Below are 22,310 nucleotides of genomic sequence, written 5' to 3'. Positions count from 1 at the left end.
TAGAGCTCTGAGTTCAAGGCCAGCCTGGTCTACAGAGCAAGTTCCAGGACAGCCAAGTCTACACATAGAGAAACCCTGTCTTGAAAAACCAAAAGAAAAACATTTTTTTTAAAAGATTTATAATGGTGAAGTCTTTTCCCAGTCCAATCCTTCCGACACCCATGCCCCTCTCTGAAAGCACCTAAAATGTTTCATTTCCTATTTATTTTTCAATAATCTACCTCACTGATAATTTTAGATTTATCATTTTGGGGGGTGGGTAGTGTTTGAGGCAGGTTCTCCCAATGTAGCTCTGGCCGTCCTGGAACTTGCTTTATAGACCAGGCTAACCTTGAACTCATAGAGTTTGGCCTGACTCTGCCTCTTGAGTACTGAGACTAAAGGTGTACAGAACCATACCTGGCTTTTATTTCTACTTAAATATATTCTTTTAACTTTTTGCCACAAAAATACCCTGTCATGCACACTGTTTTAGAGCTTGATATAGTCAATAAATGTATATACATTTGTGCTTTCATCTGCGTGGGAGTATATCTGAGGGATACATGTCAAAAAGTAGAATTTCTGAGTCAACGTAAATGTACATTTGTAACATGAAAAAAACATGATTGCCCCACCCAAATTAAAAAAAATTCTTTTCATAGTTTTTCACCAGTACTTTAATGGTTTGATTTTTAAGAAAGGAAGGAAGGAAGGAAGGAAGGAAGGAAGGAAGGAAGGAAGAAGGAAGGAAAACAAAAGCTACAACAACAAAAAACATTTCTCTTCAGATTTATCTTAATTTATCTAGCTTTGATAGACACTTACTAAGGACATAAATGCTTTCAAATGCTCAAGCCTCCCTTACATGGAAATTCAGGGGCCTCTTATCCCCATCTGTCAGGTCACAGGATCTAGATGCAGATAAGGGCAGCCTGCACAGTTTCGCTTACACAGGGGTGAATACCATAGCAAGAGCTGAGCTGTTCTCTTCAGGGGTACGGCTTTCAGAGCCTGCTGAAGAGAAGAGGCGAAGCTTGGGAGCTCACCTTCCACCTTTAAGAGACTGTTTTTTCATTCCAGGAAAAACTGCATTTGCTGGCTGGATTTTCATTCTTATGTTTTGTGAGCTGGTTAAATAAGCCCCAAGAGACTCCCCCTGGTGATCTAGAGTATGTGGGTGGGGGCTGCACAGAGTTGGACCCGGCCACGGGAGGGCATTAGAAAAGAATGCAGTTTATTCCTGCACAGATTCTGGGGACTGGCTACTCCCGTCCGGCGCAGCAGCTGGACTGAAATGTCAGGTGGATTTGTACAGCTGACTCAAGTTGCCGAAAAGGGAGTCATGTAGTAGTTCCACAACTTGACTCTGCCCAGAAAACTTTGCTTAATATAGATCCCACATGAGCTGAGCCGTAGTCACTCCTAACAAACTCGACAAACACCATTGAGGGAGAATATATCTCAAGGGTGGGTTGACCTGGGATTATTCATTAACTTGAAGACATTGAGGTTTTTGCATACTGATTTTTTTTTTAATCATCTTGGATTATTTCTTCTTTTCTGGTGATCTAGAAACAAATAGAAAAAGTAAACCATGTCGGAGCACAGCAGAAATTCAGATCAAGAAGATACCCTCAGTGAGGAGCTTAATGAAGATGAGATCTTGGCCAACTTGTCCCCTGAAGAGCTGAAGGAGCTGCAGTCGGAAATGGAAGTCATGGCCCCTGACCCCCACCTACCTGTAGGCATGATCCAAAGAGATCAAACCAACAAGGCACCTACAGGAAACTTCAACCATAAGTCTCTCGTTGATTACATGTATCTGCAAAAGGCTTCTAGACGCATGCTGGAGGATGAACGAGTTCCTGTCAGTTTTGTGCAGTCGGAGGTAACCAGGGATCTGTGTGGGACACAAATGGCTGCCGGGACTGGGCTGGCAGGGGCTGTTTTGCAATGGTGATTTCTCAAGACTACAGAATGTGGTTCTGTTTTGGATTCTACTACATCTAAATTAAATCATAATATCAAGTCCTACCCCATACTATAACTTTCTGAAGGATGCTATAATTGCAAGGGGGTAAGTTGATGACTTTTTGCCAGTGTCTCTCTTTCAACACTGACACTGGAGCCCCTGTGTGGAGTCCATGGTCTGTAGCCATGATATGTAATGCTTTAACTCATAACCCAGAAGCAGCTGTTCGGACTTTTTTGGCTTCTCCCTTTGAGAATCTCATCAAAACCTCTACTCCCCCTTTCTCTAGCCTGCTTGTGCACACACAATATTTCACATATAGTGTCAAAGACTCCCCGGTTCTGAGGAAATCTGCCCATACACACTAAACCAAACCTAAGACTGAGAAGGTGAGCATACTGTCCATTGAGCACCAGTGATGATGTTTAGAAATTGATGGCTAAGAAGCTGTTTTAAAGAGAGTCCTTTCTTGATATATTAAAAACTAGAACTGCCATGAACTTTACAAACCTACTATATATAAAGCACAATTAAATTTTTAATTACATTTTGTTATTAGTGTGGGGGTGGGTGTGGGTGTGGGTGTGGGTAGGTGTGGGTGTTTATAGTTCAGCTTTGGTGGCAATTGCCTTTACCTGCCGAGCCATCTTGATGGTCCTAAAGCACAGATTTTAATGTTGCACTTACAAATGATTTGGGGAAAAAGAAGACAGATTTCCTAAGTACGATTTCTTCAGACCCACCTGCTAGATACAGGTGTGATATCTTATCACATTGCTGTCACACTGGTGTGATGAAAGGAAGGAGTGAACATCAACACCATCTGAACTCCAGGAAATAAATCCCTGGCTTGATCAGGCTAGAGCTCACCATGTGATTTGCAGACTTCTTAGAATTGCAGGTCTGTGGGTTCGAAGACAATCCCACCTGAACACCCACTTTAGGAGGGATGCAGAACCAGTGGGTTTTGTTTTGTTTTGTTTTTTTTGTTTTTTCTTTCCTGGTGTACATTAAACAGTTGATGATTGGACTCCCCCTGCTGGGAAGGATGGGGAATGCGATGGTGCAGGTTGTAGGAGGAAGTTTAAGGACTACGTTGTCGACTCCTTCAACGTATCATCAGCATTAAGTTCTTGCTCAGACTACTGTGTGTCAAACTTCTCCAAGCTTTCAGAATTACACCTATAAGATACACAGATGGGTGCAAAGTGTAGTAATCGATGCACAAGAATCTAGTAAACACTGACCTGAAAGACTGTCTTTTCCCTTCCCAGACAGAGCAAAGAGTTGTAAATCTCACCCTAATCCTGTTCCATTTTAAGGCTGGCTCTTCCTTCAGAGATTAATGACAGTAGAAAACATTGGCGTTTTGGTCGGAGGCAGGTTCAAAAGCAAGGTTTTAGAAACACACTCTAGCTTCTCCACTACTCTCTCTTCCCTGCACCATGTCATATTCTCAGGAACCGCCATGTGCCTGTCCATGAAAGCAGTGGATACTTTAGGAGGGCTGGTTACCTGTAGCATACAGGGAAATGCTTTTCTAACACAGTGCTGTTGAGTGCAAACACTTCTGCTCAACTACACACAAAGGCTTTGGGACATGGACTTTAAAATCTGTATCATCAAGCTATTCCAACTATGTTTTAACACTATTTTTTAAAATATAGACTCTGAAAGCAAAATTAACTAGGTTTTGTTTTAATGCACTTGTGTATCCTCAGGGACTATATCCTTGAATTCTACCAATTGTGAATTGAAAACACTAAAAAAAGTTTTTTCTTGTTTTGTTTTGCCATGTGGACCGGATATATACAGACTTTTTTTCCATTTTTTGAACAATACAGCATCCCTGTTTACATTACTTGTATAATAGACATTAGGTGGTCTAGAGACAATGTAAAATACTGCTTGTGTGGGTTAGGGGTGTGTAGGTTCTATATGTATATGTGTGTCTATACATGTATATGTATGTATATATATCTCATATATATGAGGGACTTAAGCACCCATGAATTTTAATGTTCCAGGAGCCAATTCCCAAAGAACCCAACAGATGAGTGTCTGTCTGGAAGGAGAGAGCACAGCCCCAAGTGTGTTTCTACAAAAGTCCATCCTTATTTAGTTGTATTTGCTTATCACGGGGTCTTCTGTATCAGAAAGACAAGGCAAACTTAAGACCTAAGCCACACAGTATAAACACTGGACAATAGCAGACCCTTCCTCAGTTGTCCCAGGGGTCACCTTCCTGACTCAGGAGAAACAAACAAGCAAAAAACAGGAATTCGGTAATAATTCCAGAAGATTTTTCCCTATACATATATAAATTGAATGATATTATACACAAGATTTACTAATGAGTTTTTTCACTTACAATGGTTTTAAGTTTTTATTTGTTTCAATTTTGAGATAGGGTCTCTCTATGTAGGCTTGGCTAGTCAAGAACTCACTATTTAGACCAGGGTGGCCCAGGACCCAGAGATCTGCCTGCCTCTGCCTCCTGAATTGGGAGGTTAAAGGTATGTGCCACCATGCCTGGCTTCATTTAAGTTTTTAAAAATCTTTTATGTATATATGTGTGTGGATGTGTGCATGTTTGTAAGTGTGTGTGTGTGTGTGTGTGTGTGTGTGTGTGTGTGTGTGTGTGTGTGTGTGAGAGAGAGAGAGAGAGAGAGAGAGAGAGAGAGAGAGAGAGCCTCAGGTGTCAGTCCTCAGCATTCATCTTGTTTATGTCAGGGTCTCTTATTCACATATGCCGGGCTAGCTGGCCCATGAGCCTCCAGAAGTTCTTATGTCTCTATCTCCCATCTTTCATCTTACTTCATGTGGGCACTGGAGATTTGAACTCAAGTCCTCAGATCCTCAGGCTTGTGGAGCAAGTACTTTACCCATTGAACCATCTCCCCATCCCTGAAAATGTTCTATTTTGTTTTGTTTTGTTTGAAACGAGGTTTCTGACAGGGTATCTTTGTGTAGCATTGGCTGTCCTGGAACTCGCTCTGTAGACCAGGCTGGCCTTGAACTCACAGAGATCCACCTGCCTCTGACTCCCAAGTGCTGGGATTAAAGGCGTGAGCCACCACCACCCAGCTTAAAATATTTTTTAAAAATTTGTTTTTATTTTTAATTGTGTGTTCGTTCGAGGAGCCTGGGTGTGTGAAATCAGTGTTAGTGTATTTGCGTATAGTGCCTGAGGAGTCCAGAAGAGGGTATCAAATCACTGGAGCTGGAGTTAGGAGCAGCTGTAAGTAGCCAGACATGGGTGGGTTTGGGGAACCAAGCTCAGGTCCTCCCGAAGAGCAGCAAATATTCTTAACTGCTGAGCCATATGTATTCTGACTGTCATATACCTGTCTTCTAGGAAAACACTCAAAAACATCATGAAGTAAGAGACAAAGGCATTAAAAACATGCCCCAGTTTTTAAAAGAAAAGCTTAATAGTGAAATAGTTGCAAATAAAAGAGAATCTAATGGGGGCAATAATATACAAGAAACAGAAGATGATGATGAAGAAGATGAAGAGGAGGAAGATGAAGAGGATGATGAAGATGAAGAGGATGATGAAGATGAAGATGAAAAAGCCAATGAAAAAAATGAAGCAAAGGAACAAACCCAGAGCAATCCAGGCGTCTGTCAGCAGCTGACTACCAAAGCACTAGACGAACAAAAAGACAGACCAGAGACCAAAGAAAAACTTGAAAAGAAAATAGCCAAATTAGACCCTAAGAAGTTAGCTCTCGACACCAGTTTTCTGAAGGTAAGTGCAAGGCCTTCAGGGAACCAGACAGACCTGGATGGAAGCTTGAGACGTGTGAGACAGAACGACCCTGACATGAAGGAGCTCAACCTGAACAACATTGAAAATATCCCCAAAGAAATGTTACTGGACTTTGTCAATGCGATGAAGAAGAACAAACACATCAAAAGCTTTAGTCTGGCTAACGTCGGTGCGGACGAGAGTGTAGCGTTTGCCTTGGCCAACATGCTGCGGGAAAACAGGAGCATCACCACGCTTAATATCGAGTCCAACTTCATCACAGGGAAGGGCATCGTGGCCATCATGAGGTGCCTCCAGTTTAACGAGACTCTCACCGAGCTGCGTTTTCACAACCAGAGGCATATGCTGGGCCACCACGCCGAAATGGAAATATCAAGGCTTTTGAAGGCCAACAACACTCTGCTGAAGATGGGCTACCATTTCGAGCTTCCAGGCCCCAGAATGGTGGTGACGAATCTGCTTACCAGGAACCAGGATAAACGGAGGCAGAAAAGACAAGAGGAGCAGCAGCAGCAGCAACTTAAAGAGCAGAGAAAGCTGATAGCTATGTTGGAGAATGGGTTGGGGCTGCCCCCTGGGATGTGGGAGAGGTTGGGAGGACCCATGCCCGATCCCAGAATGCAGGAGTTTTTCCAGCCTTCATCCGGACGGCCTCTCGCGGCTCAGGAAGTCCCCTTTGGTGGAAGAAAGGAAACGATGAAAAGTCCACCGCAACCTCCACAGTGCATGACCGACCCTGACTCCTTCAGGGTGGTGAAGCTGAAGAGAATTCAGCGCAAATCTCGGATGCCGGAAGCCAGAGAGGCACAGGAGAAAACCAACCTCAAAGATGTCATCAAGACGCTCAAGCCGGTGCCGAGAAATAGGCCGCCCCCGCTGGTGGAAATCACTCCCAGAGACCAGCTCTTGAATGACATCCGACACAGCAATGTTGCTTACCTAAAACCGGTAAGGAACAGGTGGGGGGAAATACGAGTATTTCCCACTTCCCCTTCTTCTCTCTCTCTCGTTTATATTGTATTTATTTTTGAGACAGACTCTCATGTATCTCAGGCTGACTTGAAACTGCTAGGTAGCTGAGGGTGATGTACCCTACCATGCCTGGCTTATGTGGGCTGGGGGTTGAATCCAGGGCTTTGTACATGCTAGGCAAGTGCACTATTGGATGAGCTATATCCCCAGCCCTGTTAGTTTAATGCAACAGGGTCTTAACTATTGGTAGGCAAAGGAAAACACCAATAGAGTTAAATTACTAGTTACTCTTAAGAATAGACCCCATATGCTCTGTGATGATAATGCTTGCAGCTAAGGTTTATTGAGCGCTTGACTCATGCAATCATCCAAATTCTAAAAGGTTGGCACAATTACTCTCCCCAGTTTGTGAAGGACACACAGATGCTTTGGGGGGTTACTAACATGTCTGGCAGTTACCACCAGGAAGTGCTGGCACTGGTGTTTTGAGGTATTAAGCTTTTATTTAGTGTGTTATTTTTGAATCCTTGGTGTGCATATGTAAAGTCAGACCATTCTAGGCACATAGAACTGAGAATTAGAGACTCCAGGAGCCTTCTAGAAGGAACAAATGAGGGGGAAACAAAGCTAAGCCTCGTTTCTAAGAAGTTGGAATAAAAGCTACAGGGAATCAGTTCTTTATCAGAAGATGAAGCTAGACCATCTGCAAATACATTTCTGTTTGCTTTTTCAGGCAGCCAAACAGCAAACCTCAGGTTACCATCTTCATGAGCCAGTGGAGTTTAAAATACCTCAGTTTTTAATATTCATGGAGTCTCTATGGAATTCTGTGATAAAGCTGACTAGTAGCTGGCTGTATTCCATAAACTTAAGTTGCAGAAATGAATTTTTTTGGCCATTATTACAGTAATAGTTATACAGGCTGAAGGATCAATGCCCATAGGCAATATTGATTAATGCTTGGCTGCCATTTAAGAAAAATATTGCCTACAACTGAGCTAAGAGATTGTGTTGACAACATAGTCAATACATTATTTCATCATAGAGATTCACTTTTTTTTCCGCATGTGAAAAGCAAATATCTATGTGAGTCTGTGGGGTTTTTTTTTTTTCAGTTTTGCTGAGCTTTCTAATCTCAAGGTAACTGCTAGCATACACATATTTGTATAGGGATATCTTGAATTCCCAATCTTCTAGAAATGTATTGTCCTTGTCCCATTTTCTCCATCAAAGATGGTTTTCACAGGTTTCACCTGTGATTTGGAGAGCACTGGTTTGGTCCTGGGACAGGTGTCAGGGGAGAATTCTAGAAGTCCTCTGCCTGCCTTTGGGCAGGACAGAAGACTGTCTCCACCTGCTCTTCCTGGGGCAGCCAGACCTCCGCTGGGGTAGGTGAGGATGCTGGCTGTGAAAACTGTCACTTTGAAGTTATGGATGGACAATATTCAAGCTGTCTTGATGCTATACAGTCAGAAAATAGCAGACTAAAGGGAACAAGAGTTTTAAAATCCATGTTGAAGGGAGAGGCATTCAGGTGACCAGCTGAGCAAACCTCTAGCCTCTGGAAGGAAGGAATGTTCCATTGAGACTATCCCATTCCATCTGCTCACTGACATTACTGTAGTAACTGTTCCTTTCAGTGTGGAGGAAGGGACAGGGGATTCCAGTGAATAAATTGGGTACAGGCTGAACCTTGTGGAGCTTACAAAGTGTGTATGCACAGGTTATCTTGCCTATTCATGCTCATGTGGAGGCCAGAGGTCAACATCAGATGTCTTTTCCTATTGCTCTCCACCTTACTCATTTTTATGTGTATGAATGTTTTGCCTATATGTATATCTATGCACTACTCAAAACTTGATGGCCAGAAAAGGGCTCCTGATCCCCTGGAATTGGAGTTACAGAGAGTTGTGATCCACCTGATATGGGTGCTGAAAACTGAACCTGGGTCCTCTGGAAGAATAGCCTGTGTTTTTAAACATTGAGCTAACTCTCCAGGTACTCAACATCAATTTTTTGAGACCCATCTACTGAATGTAGAGCTTGATATTTTAGGTAGGCCATCTAGCCAATGAGCCCCTTGGATCTGCCTATTTCTGCCCCTACCCTAGCACTGGGGCTACAGGTAGTGTACCACCACACCCAGCATTTTATGTGGGTCCTGGGGATCTGAACTCAGATCCTCAAGCTTGCATGTATGCACAGTATACACTTTATACTCCAAGCTGGCTCCCTAACATCATTCTTCTTAAAAAGAAACTAAGAAGGAAAATCCTTTGTGAGTGGCAGCCTTGCTTATTGACTTCTGCTTTGAAATGGCTTTGTGCCTTCCGGTTGCTGACAGGTCCTCTTGCCTTCAGTTGCCCGGCGGGGGCTGCAATGGCTATCTTTTTCCACGCCCCTCAGCTACAGAATGCCCTATGACGTTTTCTATTTAGTCCTACAAAGTACTCTGTGAGGACAAGGTGTAAGCACATCACTCCACTGTTGGATATACTTGACTAATGTCCACTTGTAAGAATAAAAAAAGAAAGGTGGAGTGGGTGCCTTTTGGTGGGCCCTGCCGAGGTGTGGCCCTGCCACTAAGCAAACACTCCACTCGAAACAGCCTTAGTGCAGGAGGTTTATCGGGGGAGCAGGAAGGAGAAAGTGAAAGAGAGAGAGGTCATGTCGAAGTGGGGACTTGAGAGAGAGGCAGGCAGACAGACAGACAGAGAGACAGGGAAGAAACAAGAGGAAGAAGAGAAGCAAGACAGCAGCAAGTAGCAAGAGAGCAAGCTGTGCCCGGCGGGCATTTGTAAGGGGTGCATGTCGCATAGCTGATGGTAGAAAGGCACCTGGTGACAGGTGACCTAACTGCTTTGGCGGCAGAGGCAGGCTACTGCCGAGCTGGAAACTAACATTCCTCCCTTTTGTTTATTATTAAAAGGTGAGGAAATAGGAAAGGGTAGCAGGTAAGACAAGAATGGGGCACCGTGTTCTCTAGACTGCTTCCTGTTGTATGGGTGCATCTTTGGGGAACCTGAGAAAGACGGGGTGCTGGCCAAGTCCTGGATAGCTGGCTGTTTCACCTGCTGTCCCGGCTCTGTGGGACCATCTTCAGCAGTGCTAGGAGCTAGGAAGGTGCGGGCCTAGTTGGAGCAGTCTGTGAGGTTGGACCATTTGGGGGCAGCCATTTTCAACCTGTCCGGAATGCAGATTTTGAGGGGACCTGCATGATGATGGCAGAGCAGAAGATAAAGTTAAGAAGTTTAGGAGGAAATTTTTTCTTAGATCTTGGTCATTGACGGGGGGTCCCCAAGACCAGGAAAAGGTGGGGGAGATCCCACCCTCAGGAACAGGAAGTAGGTGGGGAAATTTAGACTGTTGATTGACAGTACTTATCTGGAGTCCATTTGATGATCTGTTTGACGTGGATCCAAGTTGACTTCCTGGAGCTTACAAGAATTGAGTTCACAAAAAGAGGAAAGTTTTAGACACATTAGCATTCCCACTGTTTGTAATCTGCACTGAAATCCACACTGTAGGATAGGCAGTAGACTCACTCCTTTGAGTCATAGGGGACCCAAAATTGAACTGGTTCAGAGTATGAACACTCTTTCCTCTATCCACGGATATAGATGAGACAGATGTTCTTAGCACAATGAGAATCACTTTAAATCTGTCCTTAGAAGACAACCAGAGGGGATTTGAAATCTTGAGCTTGTGACTATGATAATAGAAGTGGTACTCTGCCAGAGCTAGATTATTAGCTTATCAGAATTCCATTGATTAATGTTAAGACTATGGCCTTTTGGAGTCTTAATACAACAGTGGAGTAGTGAGAGAAACAAATCTGAAACATATTTCATTTTTATACACATTAGATCTCTTTTTTATCAGCACTTAAGCTTTTTCTTCCTCAGACCTCTATAACTTGCATTTATACACCTTAAGTCACTTTCTTATCAATATTTAAGCTTTCATATCCTCAGACCTTTATAACTTGTATTTATACACCTTAGACCCTAAAACATTTTCTTAGATCCTCACAACGTAAGCTTTCCTACCTTCACGGAAACTTCACACTTTTTTCTCTATCCAATCATCTACCAGGAGACACAGGCGGTTGATTACTGAGAGCAGTCATTGTAAAGCGAGTTCCTTTCAATAAAGGGATAGTGAAAAGTTACATGGAAGTCAGTTCTGTGAGTTTATCTCTTTTCTGAGTCTGGTGCCTAGCAAAACTGTGACTAGACCTAGCAGTAGCTCTAGGAAAGTGAGGCCTGTGGCCTGAATTTTACACGCGAAGAGAACTGAGACGGCTGCTGAAGCCTCAGCTGCTGCTGTTAAAACGACCAACCCGGGGCTGCAGAGATGGCTCAGAGGTTAAGAGTACCGACTGCTCTTCCAGAGGTCCTGAGTTCAATCCCCAGCACCCACATGGTGGCTCACAACCACCTGTAATGAGATCTGGTGCCCTCTTCTGTATACATAATAAATAAATACATCTTTAAGGGGGAAAAAAGCGACCAACCCCTCACTAGCCAAGTCATCAAATACCATCAGAGTTCTGAGATGGATAAATTTCACCCAAGTGAGCAGGAGTGCAGAGCAAGCAGCGTCTGAAACTATTAAAAATGACAGAGACTTACTGGCCGCCTAGACAGCTACCCCATGCTCCTCTGTGATTGCTGGGGACAGAGGTCTCAGGGCAGCATCAGTCTTGGGCTACCAGACCCAGAAGATTTGCCAGACTTTCCTGTGGAGTAGGAACTCGTTGGGTGAAGGAGGGGAGGCTGGGAAGCCAGCCTACCTTGTCTAGGCAGAGTGGGGCAATTGATCCCCCCCACACACACCCTGTCCTGACAGTCCTGACTGTCTACAGTCTGGACAGGGGCTTGGCAGCCGTTGAGGTGAAAGGCAGGGTTTTTTTGTTTTTTGTTTTTTGTGGGTTTTGCTGGTGTTGCCACATTTAAAGCAGTGTCCAAGTGGAGGTTCTTCTGTGCCCATCCATCTTCTTTGGAGGAGATAGGGGTGCTGCTGGGAGCTGGCGCACCTCTCTATCATGAAAAGCTTTTTTTTTAAAAAAAAAAAAAAACACTTTAAAGGCCGTACTCTGCATAGGCTCCCACTGCTCTGTTCTGTGTCTTCTTTCCCCTGGATGAATGTCTGCTTTAAAGCCAGATCATAAAGCAATCTTTTCAAAGTGTTTCAGGTTTTTTTTTTTAAGCTTCTCTTTTGAAATTATATTGATTGACAGACACTCAAAAACCAGCGCAAAGACTTCTTACCTCCACACATCACGTGCTCCCTATCTGCTGTCATTACTGAAATTGCAGTGCATGCAGCTGTACGTGAGTGAGCCCGAGGCACGTGGCTCCTTGGAAGTAATGATGGTCTGTTTTGCCCCTCCTGTGGCCAGCTGCTGCAAACACTGCCAGCTGCAAGGTGCTTCCTCCTACTGGAGGAAGAGAAGCACCGCACAGCTCCATCTTAGACTCAGTGAAATGCCAGGAGCACCAGCAGTGGTAATACCATGACGGCTGGCACAAAGGTGTGTTTGTCTTTGGTCAGTCAAACAAGACCTCACCAGGTTCGTTTTACAAAAGAGAAATGAAAGTTTTTGTGGATTTGGGGCAACAATGAGGTAAAAATTTATACATAATTTTGATGTCTTGTGGGTTTTTTTAAGCTAATATCCCTGTCCTGGTTGGGTGGCTTGTTTGTTTGTTTGTTTGTTTGTTTGTTTGTTCATTCATTCATTCATTCATTCATTCATTGTCAACTTGGCACAAGCTAGAGTCATTTGAGAAGAGGGAAACTCAGTTGAGAAAATGCCCCAGCAGTCTGGTCTGTGGGCAAGCCTTTGGGGTATTTTCTTGATTAATGATTAGATTGATGTGGGAGGTTCCAGCCCACTGTGGGTGGTGCCATCCCTAAGCATGTGGTCCTAGGTTGTATATATTTAAAGAAAGAAAGAGAGAGAGAGAGAGAGAGAGAGAGAGAGAGAGGAGGGAGGGAGGGAGGGAGAGAGAGAGAGAGAGAGAGAGAGAGAGAGAGAGAGAGAGAGAAAGAAAGAAAGAAAGAAAGAAAGAAAGAAAGAAAGAAAGAAAGAAAGAAAGAAAGTCAACTGGATAAGCTGTGGGGAGCAAGCCAGTAAGCAGCACTCTTCCATGGCCTCTGCATCAGCTCCTGCCCTGATTTCTCTCAGTGATGCAGTCAAAAGTTGTAAAGTGAAATAAATCCTTTCCTCCTCAAGCAGATTTGGTTGTGATATTTATCACAGCAATAGAAACCTAACAAAGACAACTTCTAAAATTAGAATATTGGATGTTCAAAAACGCACCTGGCAATCATTTGTTCTTGGAAAACTTTAAAACAGACTATTTCCCTCTCAGACTTAGAAATAGTATTTTTATGAATTATTAAACCTATCCCCCAAATCAGCTTATATTTTTAATTTTTTTTTAATTTAATGCTTAATCTCTCAGTACCACATACTCCTGGCCTGGGATTCCTAAATGGAGTCAACAGTAAAGAATAAAGGAAAACATAGACACTTTGCTCAAATGCTTATACATTTCAGTTTGAGAGAAATTTCCTCTCTGGGTCACAGCTTGAAAACTGGCAGTTGTAAACCAGACTTTAGGCCTACTTTAATTGGGCTAGGCATTAGTTTGTCAGTTTTAAATGTCATAGAAAACATTCAAATATTTGGTACCACTGAAATATTAGATCTGGCCATGCAAAGTATGCATGTGTGTGGCATAAGTGGCGTGTGTGTCTGTGAGTGCACGTGTGTGTGCCTGAGTGAATGTGTGTGTGTGTGTGTGTGTGTGTGTGTGTGTGTGTGTGTGTGTGTGTGTGTGTGTCTACTCAGAGCTTTGCACATGCTAGACAAATGCTCTCCAGCCAGCTAGCTGCTTCTGCATTGTGGCCTCTGTGGGGCTGAGAAATAGCCTCTCTGGTTTTTCTCCCACACTTGCTGCCTTCCTACTACCTTGCTTTATTCACATTTATTGTTCCCGGAAGAAGTTTTTAGTTTGCTCTCGTTTTTAATGTCTTGTTTCTTAGATAACAACCAGCTCATTTTCCTAGAGTAACTGTCAATCACTTTGATGCCAGCACAAAGCAAGGCTCCCCCCTCCCTTACCAATGCATCGTTTTCTTTAATCTATCTTAAAATTTTTGCAATTCATTTACCACCTACCATTCTAGAGAATCTTTGCACCTTTCACTGAAATAAGTTTCCCATTCTCAGCCACTGCTTAATTTTCACCAGAGCTAAGTGCCTGTGGAGCAAAGCCAAGTTCTTGTGCCCGACAAGGTGACTATAATATCCACTCCACTTCACTTTGGACTCACCTGCACATCTAGACTCTTCCTAGCCAAGTCAGCAATGGAGCAGCATTGCCAAGCTTCCTGAGATCTCAGTTTGATAACATCACGTGCGGCCCTGGCTCACCAGAGCCTCGTGGGCACATGAGCAGTGGCAGAGTTGAAGATGATAGATGTGAGCATTCATCTCTGTCTCTGCCCACACTTGGCTTCATTTGTAAAATCTTCCTTCTTTTTCCCCAGGTTCTCTGATTTCTGTCCTTTTGGGAATTTCTTTCCCCATCTTCCCTCTTTTGCGTCAGTCAAAGGCCAGCCCTCTGACTTCCCCTCCCCTTTGAGTAACCAGGCTTTTCCTTCAGCCCGTTCCCAAACCAGGCAGGCTTCTCTGCGTAGGTCTTACCATGTCGCTTCTCATGCAGTGGCCTTTGGTGGGTCCACCTCTCGCACACTCTTCTTCAAAAATCTTGGACTTACCTCCAAGTTTGGCTCAGGTGTACCCAAATACACTTAAAAACAACTAAACTAACAAGTTAAGCGGAAAGGAACCCCTAGTAATAACAGGAATTGATTTTCTCCTGTTTGTGACTTCGATATTTTAGCCTTTAATTAAATTCATTGCTGCTGTTGCAGACAGAATCTTAAGTAGTCCAGGCCTGGTCTTGAACTCCTTCTTCCATCTCTGAAGTCGGCCACACCCAGCTCAAGTTTGAGCTTTTGTAACATCCGATCAGTCTTTTCCTTGGTGGTTTCTGCTTACCCTGCTATGACATCTCTAAGGACAACCTAGCATGTCTGCTTCTTTCCTTGCAACTCTAATAGACCCAGGTGTCTCACCAAATGTTTGCTGCAGTGGATGAATTAAAGGGTTAAATTTTCCAAAATAAGCATGCTACAATGCTACAGGATGCCTGATTTACTATTCTTTTCCAAGCAGTTAACGATTATCTAGTGACTCAACCCTTTGTCCTGTGGTCTGAGTTGCCAGCTTGGTCCTATTTGGAACATGGTATTATGAGTCTGGTTCCTATGGTGGGCCAATGCTACATTTTGCTTTTTTTTTTTTTTTTAATTTTTTTTAGATTTATTTATTTTTATGTTATGTGTGTGCATGTTTTGCCTGCTTGTTTGTATGTGCACTGTGTGTGTGCCTATTGCCTACAGAGGTCAGAGAGGATATCAGATCCCCTGGAACTGGAGTTTCCGGTGGCTATGAGTCACCATGTGGGTACTGGGAACAGAACCTTTTCTTCTGCGTAAGCAACAGGTGCCCCACACCTGTTTTGCTTTTTTAAATATTATTTTAGAACCTCCACATGTGTGTACAAACATATACAAAGACCAGACCATTTAAGCTATTTGTTGCAGCTTACAAATTATTCAATATATACTCCATGTATTTTTGTCTCATTGCTCTTAATTATTGTTTTCCATGGGTAACACAGGCCACACCCTTCCTGTTGAAATCTCCACCAGAGGTGGAGAGGGTCAGAGGCACATGTGGACTCCCCTTGGCCTGAAAGGGGTATCCAGTGTCCCCTCTGGAGGGCAGGGCACAGTGAAACATTCCAATCCAGAGAACACGGACAAAGGACTGACTGTAAAGGAACCACAGAGCTCCCACAAGGTCGAATCACACTGACAGATGCACATGGGCAGGGAAGATGAAATGGGCTCAGCTGTTAACAAATTCCAAGTGTTTTCTCAATGCATCAGCATCTTCTGGAAAGTGCACACTTGACGGACAAGTCACCTGCTAAGATAGAGCACCACTTAAAACCCTTTAAGAACTTCAGCTGTTGCTATGCGACGGAAGCTGGGTGTAGAATTTAGAGTTGGACTGATGTGTGTCTTTTGCAGTTTTTTTTTTTTTTTTTGTACTTGTGAAGCTTACCAAAATATATTTTTTTTATTTTTTACTTTTAATATATTTTATTTTAAAATTTTATTGTACATCATGTGTACATCAATGTGCTTCAAGGAGGATAGAGGTGTGTGTGTGTGTGTGTGTGTGTGTGTGTGTGTGTGTGTGTAAGCACATTTTCATGTCAGAGGCCAACCTCAGGAGTCATTCTTTGGGTGCTATTCACCTTGTCTTGTGAAACAGGGTGTCTCAGCCTGATAAGCTTGACAGCAGTCAAGGGCGGCTGGCCAGGAACCCCTGAGATCACTGTCTACCTCCCCAGTGCTGAGACAACAAGCAGGTGCCATCACACTTGGCTTTTTTATGTGGCTGTGGAGATCTAACTCATTTGCCACACAAGCACTTTGCTTTTTTTATTTTATTTTTCATTTATTTTACATACTGACCACAGTTTCCCCTCCCTCCTCACCTCCCATACCTTCCCCTCACCTCTCTTCAACCCTCCCCCATCCACTCCTCCTCCATCTCCATTAAGAAAGGGGCAGGCCTCCTATGGGAGTCAACAAAGCATGGCACATCAACTTGAGGCAGGACCAAGCTCCTCCCCCTGCATCAAGGTTGGGCAAGGCAGCCCAGCTTGGGGATTGGGTTCCCAAAAGCCAGCTCTGTGTGACAGGGACAGGTCCTGATCCCACTGCTAGAAGCTCCACAAGCAGACCAAGCTACAAAACTGTCACACACATGCAGAGGGCCTAGGTTGGTCCCATGCAGGCTCCACAGCTGTTGGTCCAGAGTCAGTGAGTTCCCACAAGCTCAGGTCAGCTGTCTCTGTGAGTTCCCACCAGCACTTTACTAATGAAGCTATCTCCTCAGCCCGTAGAACACACACACACACACACACACACACACACACACACACACACACAATTTCATTATATATATATATATATATATATATATATATATATATTATATTAGTGTGGGGGGGGGTGTATGTGTACGTGAGTGTGGGTGCCTGCAGAGGCCAAAAGAGGGTGTCAGATGCTCTGGAGCTGGAGTTAGGCTGAACTGCCTAACATGGGTGCTGGGAAGTGAATTCTGATCCTCTGCAAGAGCTGTTCTCCACAGCATAGCCATCTTACCAGCAGTTCCAGCTGTGTGACCTCAGGGAAGTCACTGTCTTCTCAGAGCCCGTACCCTCCTTGCAAGGCTGAGGTAGGACACAGTGAGATAATGTTTTAGACTCACCCCCATTATGTAGCTTGATCATTTACACTATGGACTGGAAATTCTTACTGTCATTTTTAGAGCTGAGGAAAATGATGCTCAGCACCCACCAACCAGCTAGTAAATGCTGGTACCAGGCTCTACACTTCTCGTTTCTATGATCTACTTCACCACAGGCTCACAGATCTTAGAATAACCCATGACACTGGTCAATGCCCAATAATAGTGGCTTTGGTTGGCTTGCCTTTATCATAATTTTGGAGAGTTCTGTTGCCAACATTTCTAATGCCTTCTGCATCCTCCAAGACATGTAAGTTTTATGATTTTCTTTCTTTCTTTTTTTTTTCTTTTTTTTGGCTGCAAAGCCCTTAAACTTCCAGAATTCATGTTCTCTCCTTCAAATGCTTAAACCACAGGTGCAGCTGCCAAAGGAACTGGCCTGAGAGGCAGCAGGATCATCTAGGAGAACAAGATGTGAGCTGGAGGCTGTCTCACTAACAGTGCAGGTGACCAACTGGGAACGTGGCTCCATCCAGGCTGGGGATTGTTTGGGCCGTGAGGAGAAGGGTATGGAGTCTCAGCGTTCAGAGGCAATAGGTTCCAGCTCTAAGAGTTTGACTGAGTTGGGTGAAACTTGTAGAGTAATGCTTCTAGAAGCAGAAGTTAACAAATTTGGTACACACTTAACTGTTGCTTTCTTCTGGTAAATCACAATAAATCTGACGGAAGTGTTGACTGTTGACTATACTCCCACTCCCGATTCTCTCTCCTTCCGTCTTCGCCGTGTCAGCCACCGCATGGCATCTTAAGGGTAATAAATCACGTGGAAAGGTGAATGTGAAGGGTGGAGTGAGCGCCCGGCCCTTCCGGATCGGTGGCTAGTTCTCCGGAGAACCAGTGAAAACCTCCGGTCTCACTCTACCGGTACTTGTCTCCCTGCTGTAACAAAATACCCAGCCACAGCAGTTTACGAGAGGAACGGTTGACTTTGGCTTCTGGTTTGAGGGTGCAGTCCATCATGGAGAGGGAGGCATGGCGGCAGGAACCTGAGGCAGCTGGTCACATTGGCCACAGGAAGCAGAGGGAAATGGATGTGGTATTCAGTGGTATCTTCCCGTAATGTTCAGCCTAGCACCCCAGGCCATAATGGTGCCATCCACATCCAGTTCAGCCTCTCTGGAAGGTCCCCCAAAGACGTGCCCAGAGGTGAGTCTCCTAGGTAATTCTAAACCCAATTACGCCGTCAGTGAAGATTAATTAGCCTAGCCTACCGACTCTGCTCAGTGTTCCCCCTTGCGGACTCCACTGCTGTCTTGAAGTATTCTTCTGAGACAGGTGTCTGTTCAGAGCAAAGCATGCAAGCAAGAGGCTGTGGAGAAGACCATGTGTCGCCAGGAAAAGTCAGGAGAAAAGCAAATCTTTCACATATAAAAGTCTCCTGCGGTGATTGGACTCCTAAGTGTCCATACTTAGGGACAGCTACAGACAACATGCTGTTTTACAGGTGAAAAGGTGGGGGAGGGTGGTAAATAATACAGTGATTGGCAAGGTTTTGGGTTTTACACATACACACGTATACACCCCCCCCCCACACACACACACAGAGTTTAACCTGAGTCTCTTCAAAACCCCTCTAAAGGAAGTATATCTACAGTATTAAACACCTCACCCTGTTTCAAGATGCTCTGTCACCTGGTGAACCAATCCACTCTCTTACCTCACAAGTCGTGTATCGCTCTTGATAGAACATACTCTACACACCCAAGTGTCTCTCCTCTCCAACTTTTCCACAGAAAAACCCGAGACACCCCACCATCTGTGAAGGTCCTGTCCGATTTCCCAGCCATTTTCTCTCTCCTCTGTAGAACCATTCCTGACATCTCCAAGTCCTATCCCTATCCCCAAGTCTCCACAGTTCTTAGTTATGCATTATAGTTAGGAGATGCACACAATCTAAGATACTGTAATAAAACCTCTAAAGTAATCAAGCTTTAAAAGAAAAAGTGATGAGAACACAGGTATTAGGAAATCAAGTTTTGGTAACATTCTGCTTTCTTTACCCGAGGCAAAAAGCAACACTTTGCTTCTCTTCCCTTTGCCTCTTGTGGCCAATAGATGATGTAGTGCAGGCAAAGCAGGCTGGGAGAGGATGTCTCTAATGCAGAGGTTCTCAAACTTCCTGATGCTGCAACCCTTTAATACAGTTCCTTATACTGTGGTGACTCCAAACCATACAATTATTTTTGTTGCTACTTCATAACTGTAATTTTGCTTCTGTTATGAATCTTAATATAAATATCTGTGTTTTCTGATTGTCTTAGGCAACCCCTGTGAAAGGATCATTTGACCCCCAAAGTGGTTATGACCCACAGGTTCAGAGATGCTGCTCTAATGGAAGAACTAGAAACAGTACATCATAGGAAGAACAAACTATAAAAAATATGGGCTTTCTTTTCTGTTTTGTTTTTAAGATAGTGAATACAAAAGTAGACAAATTTATGTAGTTTCCAATTAAGTAATTTTTATAATAGTCAATAGCTAATAGCCTTGTTATCACCTTTTGAAGTGTTATTTTGTTTTTATCTGTGTGTTTGTGTGTGTGCACGCGAGCACACATGACACACATAGAGGTCAGAGGCACCCTCAATGGAACCAGTCCTCTCCTTTCACCTTTATGTGGATTCCAGGGATCAGATCAAGGTTGAGAGAGAGATACACACACACAGAGGAAGTAGTTCTCACTATGCTTTTTTATTATTATTATCATTTTTCTTTAATCTAATTCCCCTACCCTGAAGATCTTAACTGGAGATTATAACTTGTTTTTAAAAGGCAATGTTAGGGACAGGGAGATGGCTCGACAGGTATGCATGCTTGCTGCCAAGGCTGAGCACCTGAGTTCAGCCTCCAGAACCCACACAGGAGGAGAGAACTGATTACCAAATGTATTCTGACCTCCACATGCACAAAATAAATAAATGCAAATTTAAAAAATGCAATATTTATACACCACATTTTTCTGTCATTTTCTATAATGGATGGTGTTAATTACCAACTTGACAGAATCTAGAATCACCTGGGAAACAGACCTCTGAGTATACTTGTGGGGGATTATCTTGATTGCATTAAAGTGGGAAGACCTGCCCACTGTGGGTGGCACCATTCCCTGGCTGGGACATGGAAAGGGCAGCAGCATGCACTCATGACTCCTTGCTTCCTGACTGTGGATGTAGTATGTTGAGCCAATGTAGGCTCCTCCTGCCTTGACTCCCCCACCTGGATGGACTGCCTGTACCCTCCGTGAACTGTAAGCTAGAACAACCCTTTCTTCCTTGGGTCACTTTTGCAGGAACCTTTCTGGGTGGAAGGGGAGATGTCCCCAGTGGGCTGCAGCCAGGAGAGCTCCTGAAAGCCTCCGTCCTGGGTCCAGTCTGCATTCTCATTGTATTCTCTGAAACCGCAAAGAGGGAGAGGACAAGGGAGAGGACAAGCGAGAGACGTTTGACCAAAGCGTGTGTGGCGGTCTGCAGGTTGTCAAGGGCTGTGACCCATTGGTTCAGCCCTTTCTCCAGGCCAGTCTGTTCCAGGTCGCAAAATCATGCTTGGCAGTACAAACAGTGCTTTAGGTAAACCGCTAAAGAAATCAACAAATCAGTATCTAATAATTGGTCTTTGTCTACCTTATTCTACTTCATGTGTCAGAGTATTTCATCACAGCAACAGGAAAAGAACCTAAGATGTCATCGCTCCAGACCTAATCACTGGCCATTAGAAATTGCAATGAGTATCTTTTAAAAACTCAAGTTATTGCCGGACAGTGGGAGCGCACGCCTTTCATCCCGGCACTCAGGAGGCAAAGGCAGGTGGATCTCTGTGAGTTCGAGACCAGCCTGGTCTACAAAGTGAGTTCCAGTACAGCCAGGACTACACACAGAGAACCCCTGTCTTGAAAAAAAAAAAAAAATTCAAGTTATCACTTCCTGCAAGTTCATGACAGTCAAAATAGATCACATAGAAAATGCAAGGGGCTTAAATGTGTATAAAACCCATGGCAGGTTTAAGACACTGACAGGCTTCAGTTGTTTTTCTAGCTTCAAATAGATACGTTCTAAGGTTTTATTAAACAGCTTTTAAAATACAAGGTAGCATTAATATTAGTTGTGTGGTGTGATTTTAAGTTTTTCCAGGCTACCACCAAGTTTCTTAGATATTTAATACAATGAGTTGACATGCATTGATAAAAGTTTCACTAAAATGCGCTTGATAAATTTTATTCTTCCTGTTTGGTTAATGCCACAGATTCTAAACCAGGTCTGAAGCTCTGAGCTAAAGATGAGGCTTCAGATTGGCTGAAACTAAACCATAAGACATCAAAGCTGCCAAAATGGTCATGGATGTTTAGAACACACAGAGGGGCTCTTTGGAAAAACTATATCAGTTCTCTTTTCAATGACTGGAAAACCTAAGTGTTTTCTGTTTCATCTATGAAATCAGTAAACTGGGAAACACCCATTTCTCATCATCTATTTCTAAGTAGATGAGCAGCAAAGAGATGGATGCAATGAAATATGTATGCCCACACCATGCTAACTCTAATATCTATTTAGTGTCTGGCTGCCACAGTTCCTGTGCACAACTTTAGGAGTCACAGGAGCCGTTTAAACTCACTTGGTGTGGTCCTCTAGGGAAGCTTTGCAGGCTCAAAAGATCAACTACTGCTGTCCTCTTTGAGCTCTTAAGGAATTAATAAAACACACACTCATTTCTTTCTTTCTAGATGCTCTCATCTATTTAAAAACCAGACTCTGGGGCAGGAGAGGTGGCTTGGAGGCTGAGAGCACTTCCTGCTCCTTCAGAGGGCCTCAGTCAGTTCCCAGAACCCATGTCAAGCAGCTCACAAACACCTGTATCTCCAGCTCCGGGGGTCTGATGCCCTCTTCCAGCCTCTGTGGGCACTGCATGCACGTGGCATTCTCTCTCTCTCTCACACACACACATACACAAATGAAAATAATAAAAAATCTGTAAAAAATCTAAACAAAAGCTGAGTGATGGTGGTGCACACCCTTAATCTTAGCACTCAGGAGGCAGATCTCAGTGAGTTCAAAGCCAACCTGGTATATAGAGTGAGTTCCAGGCCAGTCAAGGTTATCCAGAGGAACTCTGTCTGGAAACTACCCCCCCCCCCAAAAAAAAAAACC

General features: G+C 43.8%; 1 protein-coding gene across 1 annotated transcript; it reads left to right on the top strand.

Annotated features, from left to right (window-relative positions):
- The first annotated feature begins 1,396 nt into the window (after nucleotides 1-1,396).
- Nucleotides 1,397-13,786, top strand: Lmod3 (leiomodin 3). The gene is made up of 4 exons (XM_036181887.1): nucleotides 1,397-1,870; nucleotides 5,313-6,677; nucleotides 11,944-12,037; nucleotides 13,758-13,786. The coding sequence occupies exons 1-4, from the start codon at nucleotides 1,577-1,579 to the stop codon at nucleotides 13,784-13,786; spliced, it is 1,782 nt and encodes a 593-aa protein (XP_036037780.1). The 5' UTR covers nucleotides 1,397-1,576.
- Nucleotides 13,787-22,310: the final 8,524 nt, after the last annotated feature.

Source organism: Onychomys torridus, chromosome 3 (assembly GCF_903995425.1).
Source record: "Onychomys torridus chromosome 3, mOncTor1.1, whole genome shotgun sequence".
Taxonomy (NCBI): Eukaryota; Metazoa; Chordata; class Mammalia; order Rodentia; family Cricetidae; genus Onychomys; species Onychomys torridus.
This window is presented reverse-complemented; position numbering and strand designations above follow the sequence as displayed.

Coding starts and splice junctions, on each gene's coding strand:
- Lmod3 (XM_036181887.1), top strand. CDS start 1,577: ATGTCGGAGCACAGCAGAAATTCAGATCAAGAAGATACCCTCAGTGAG. Junction 6,678..11,943: donor ATGTTGCTTACCTAAAACCG/GTAAGGAACAGG, acceptor ATTGATTGACAG/ACACTCAAAAACCAGCGCAA. Junction 12,038..13,757: donor TGCAGTGCATGCAGCTGTAC/GTGAGTGAGCCC, acceptor CTTGTTTCTTAG/ATAACAACCAGCTCATTTTC.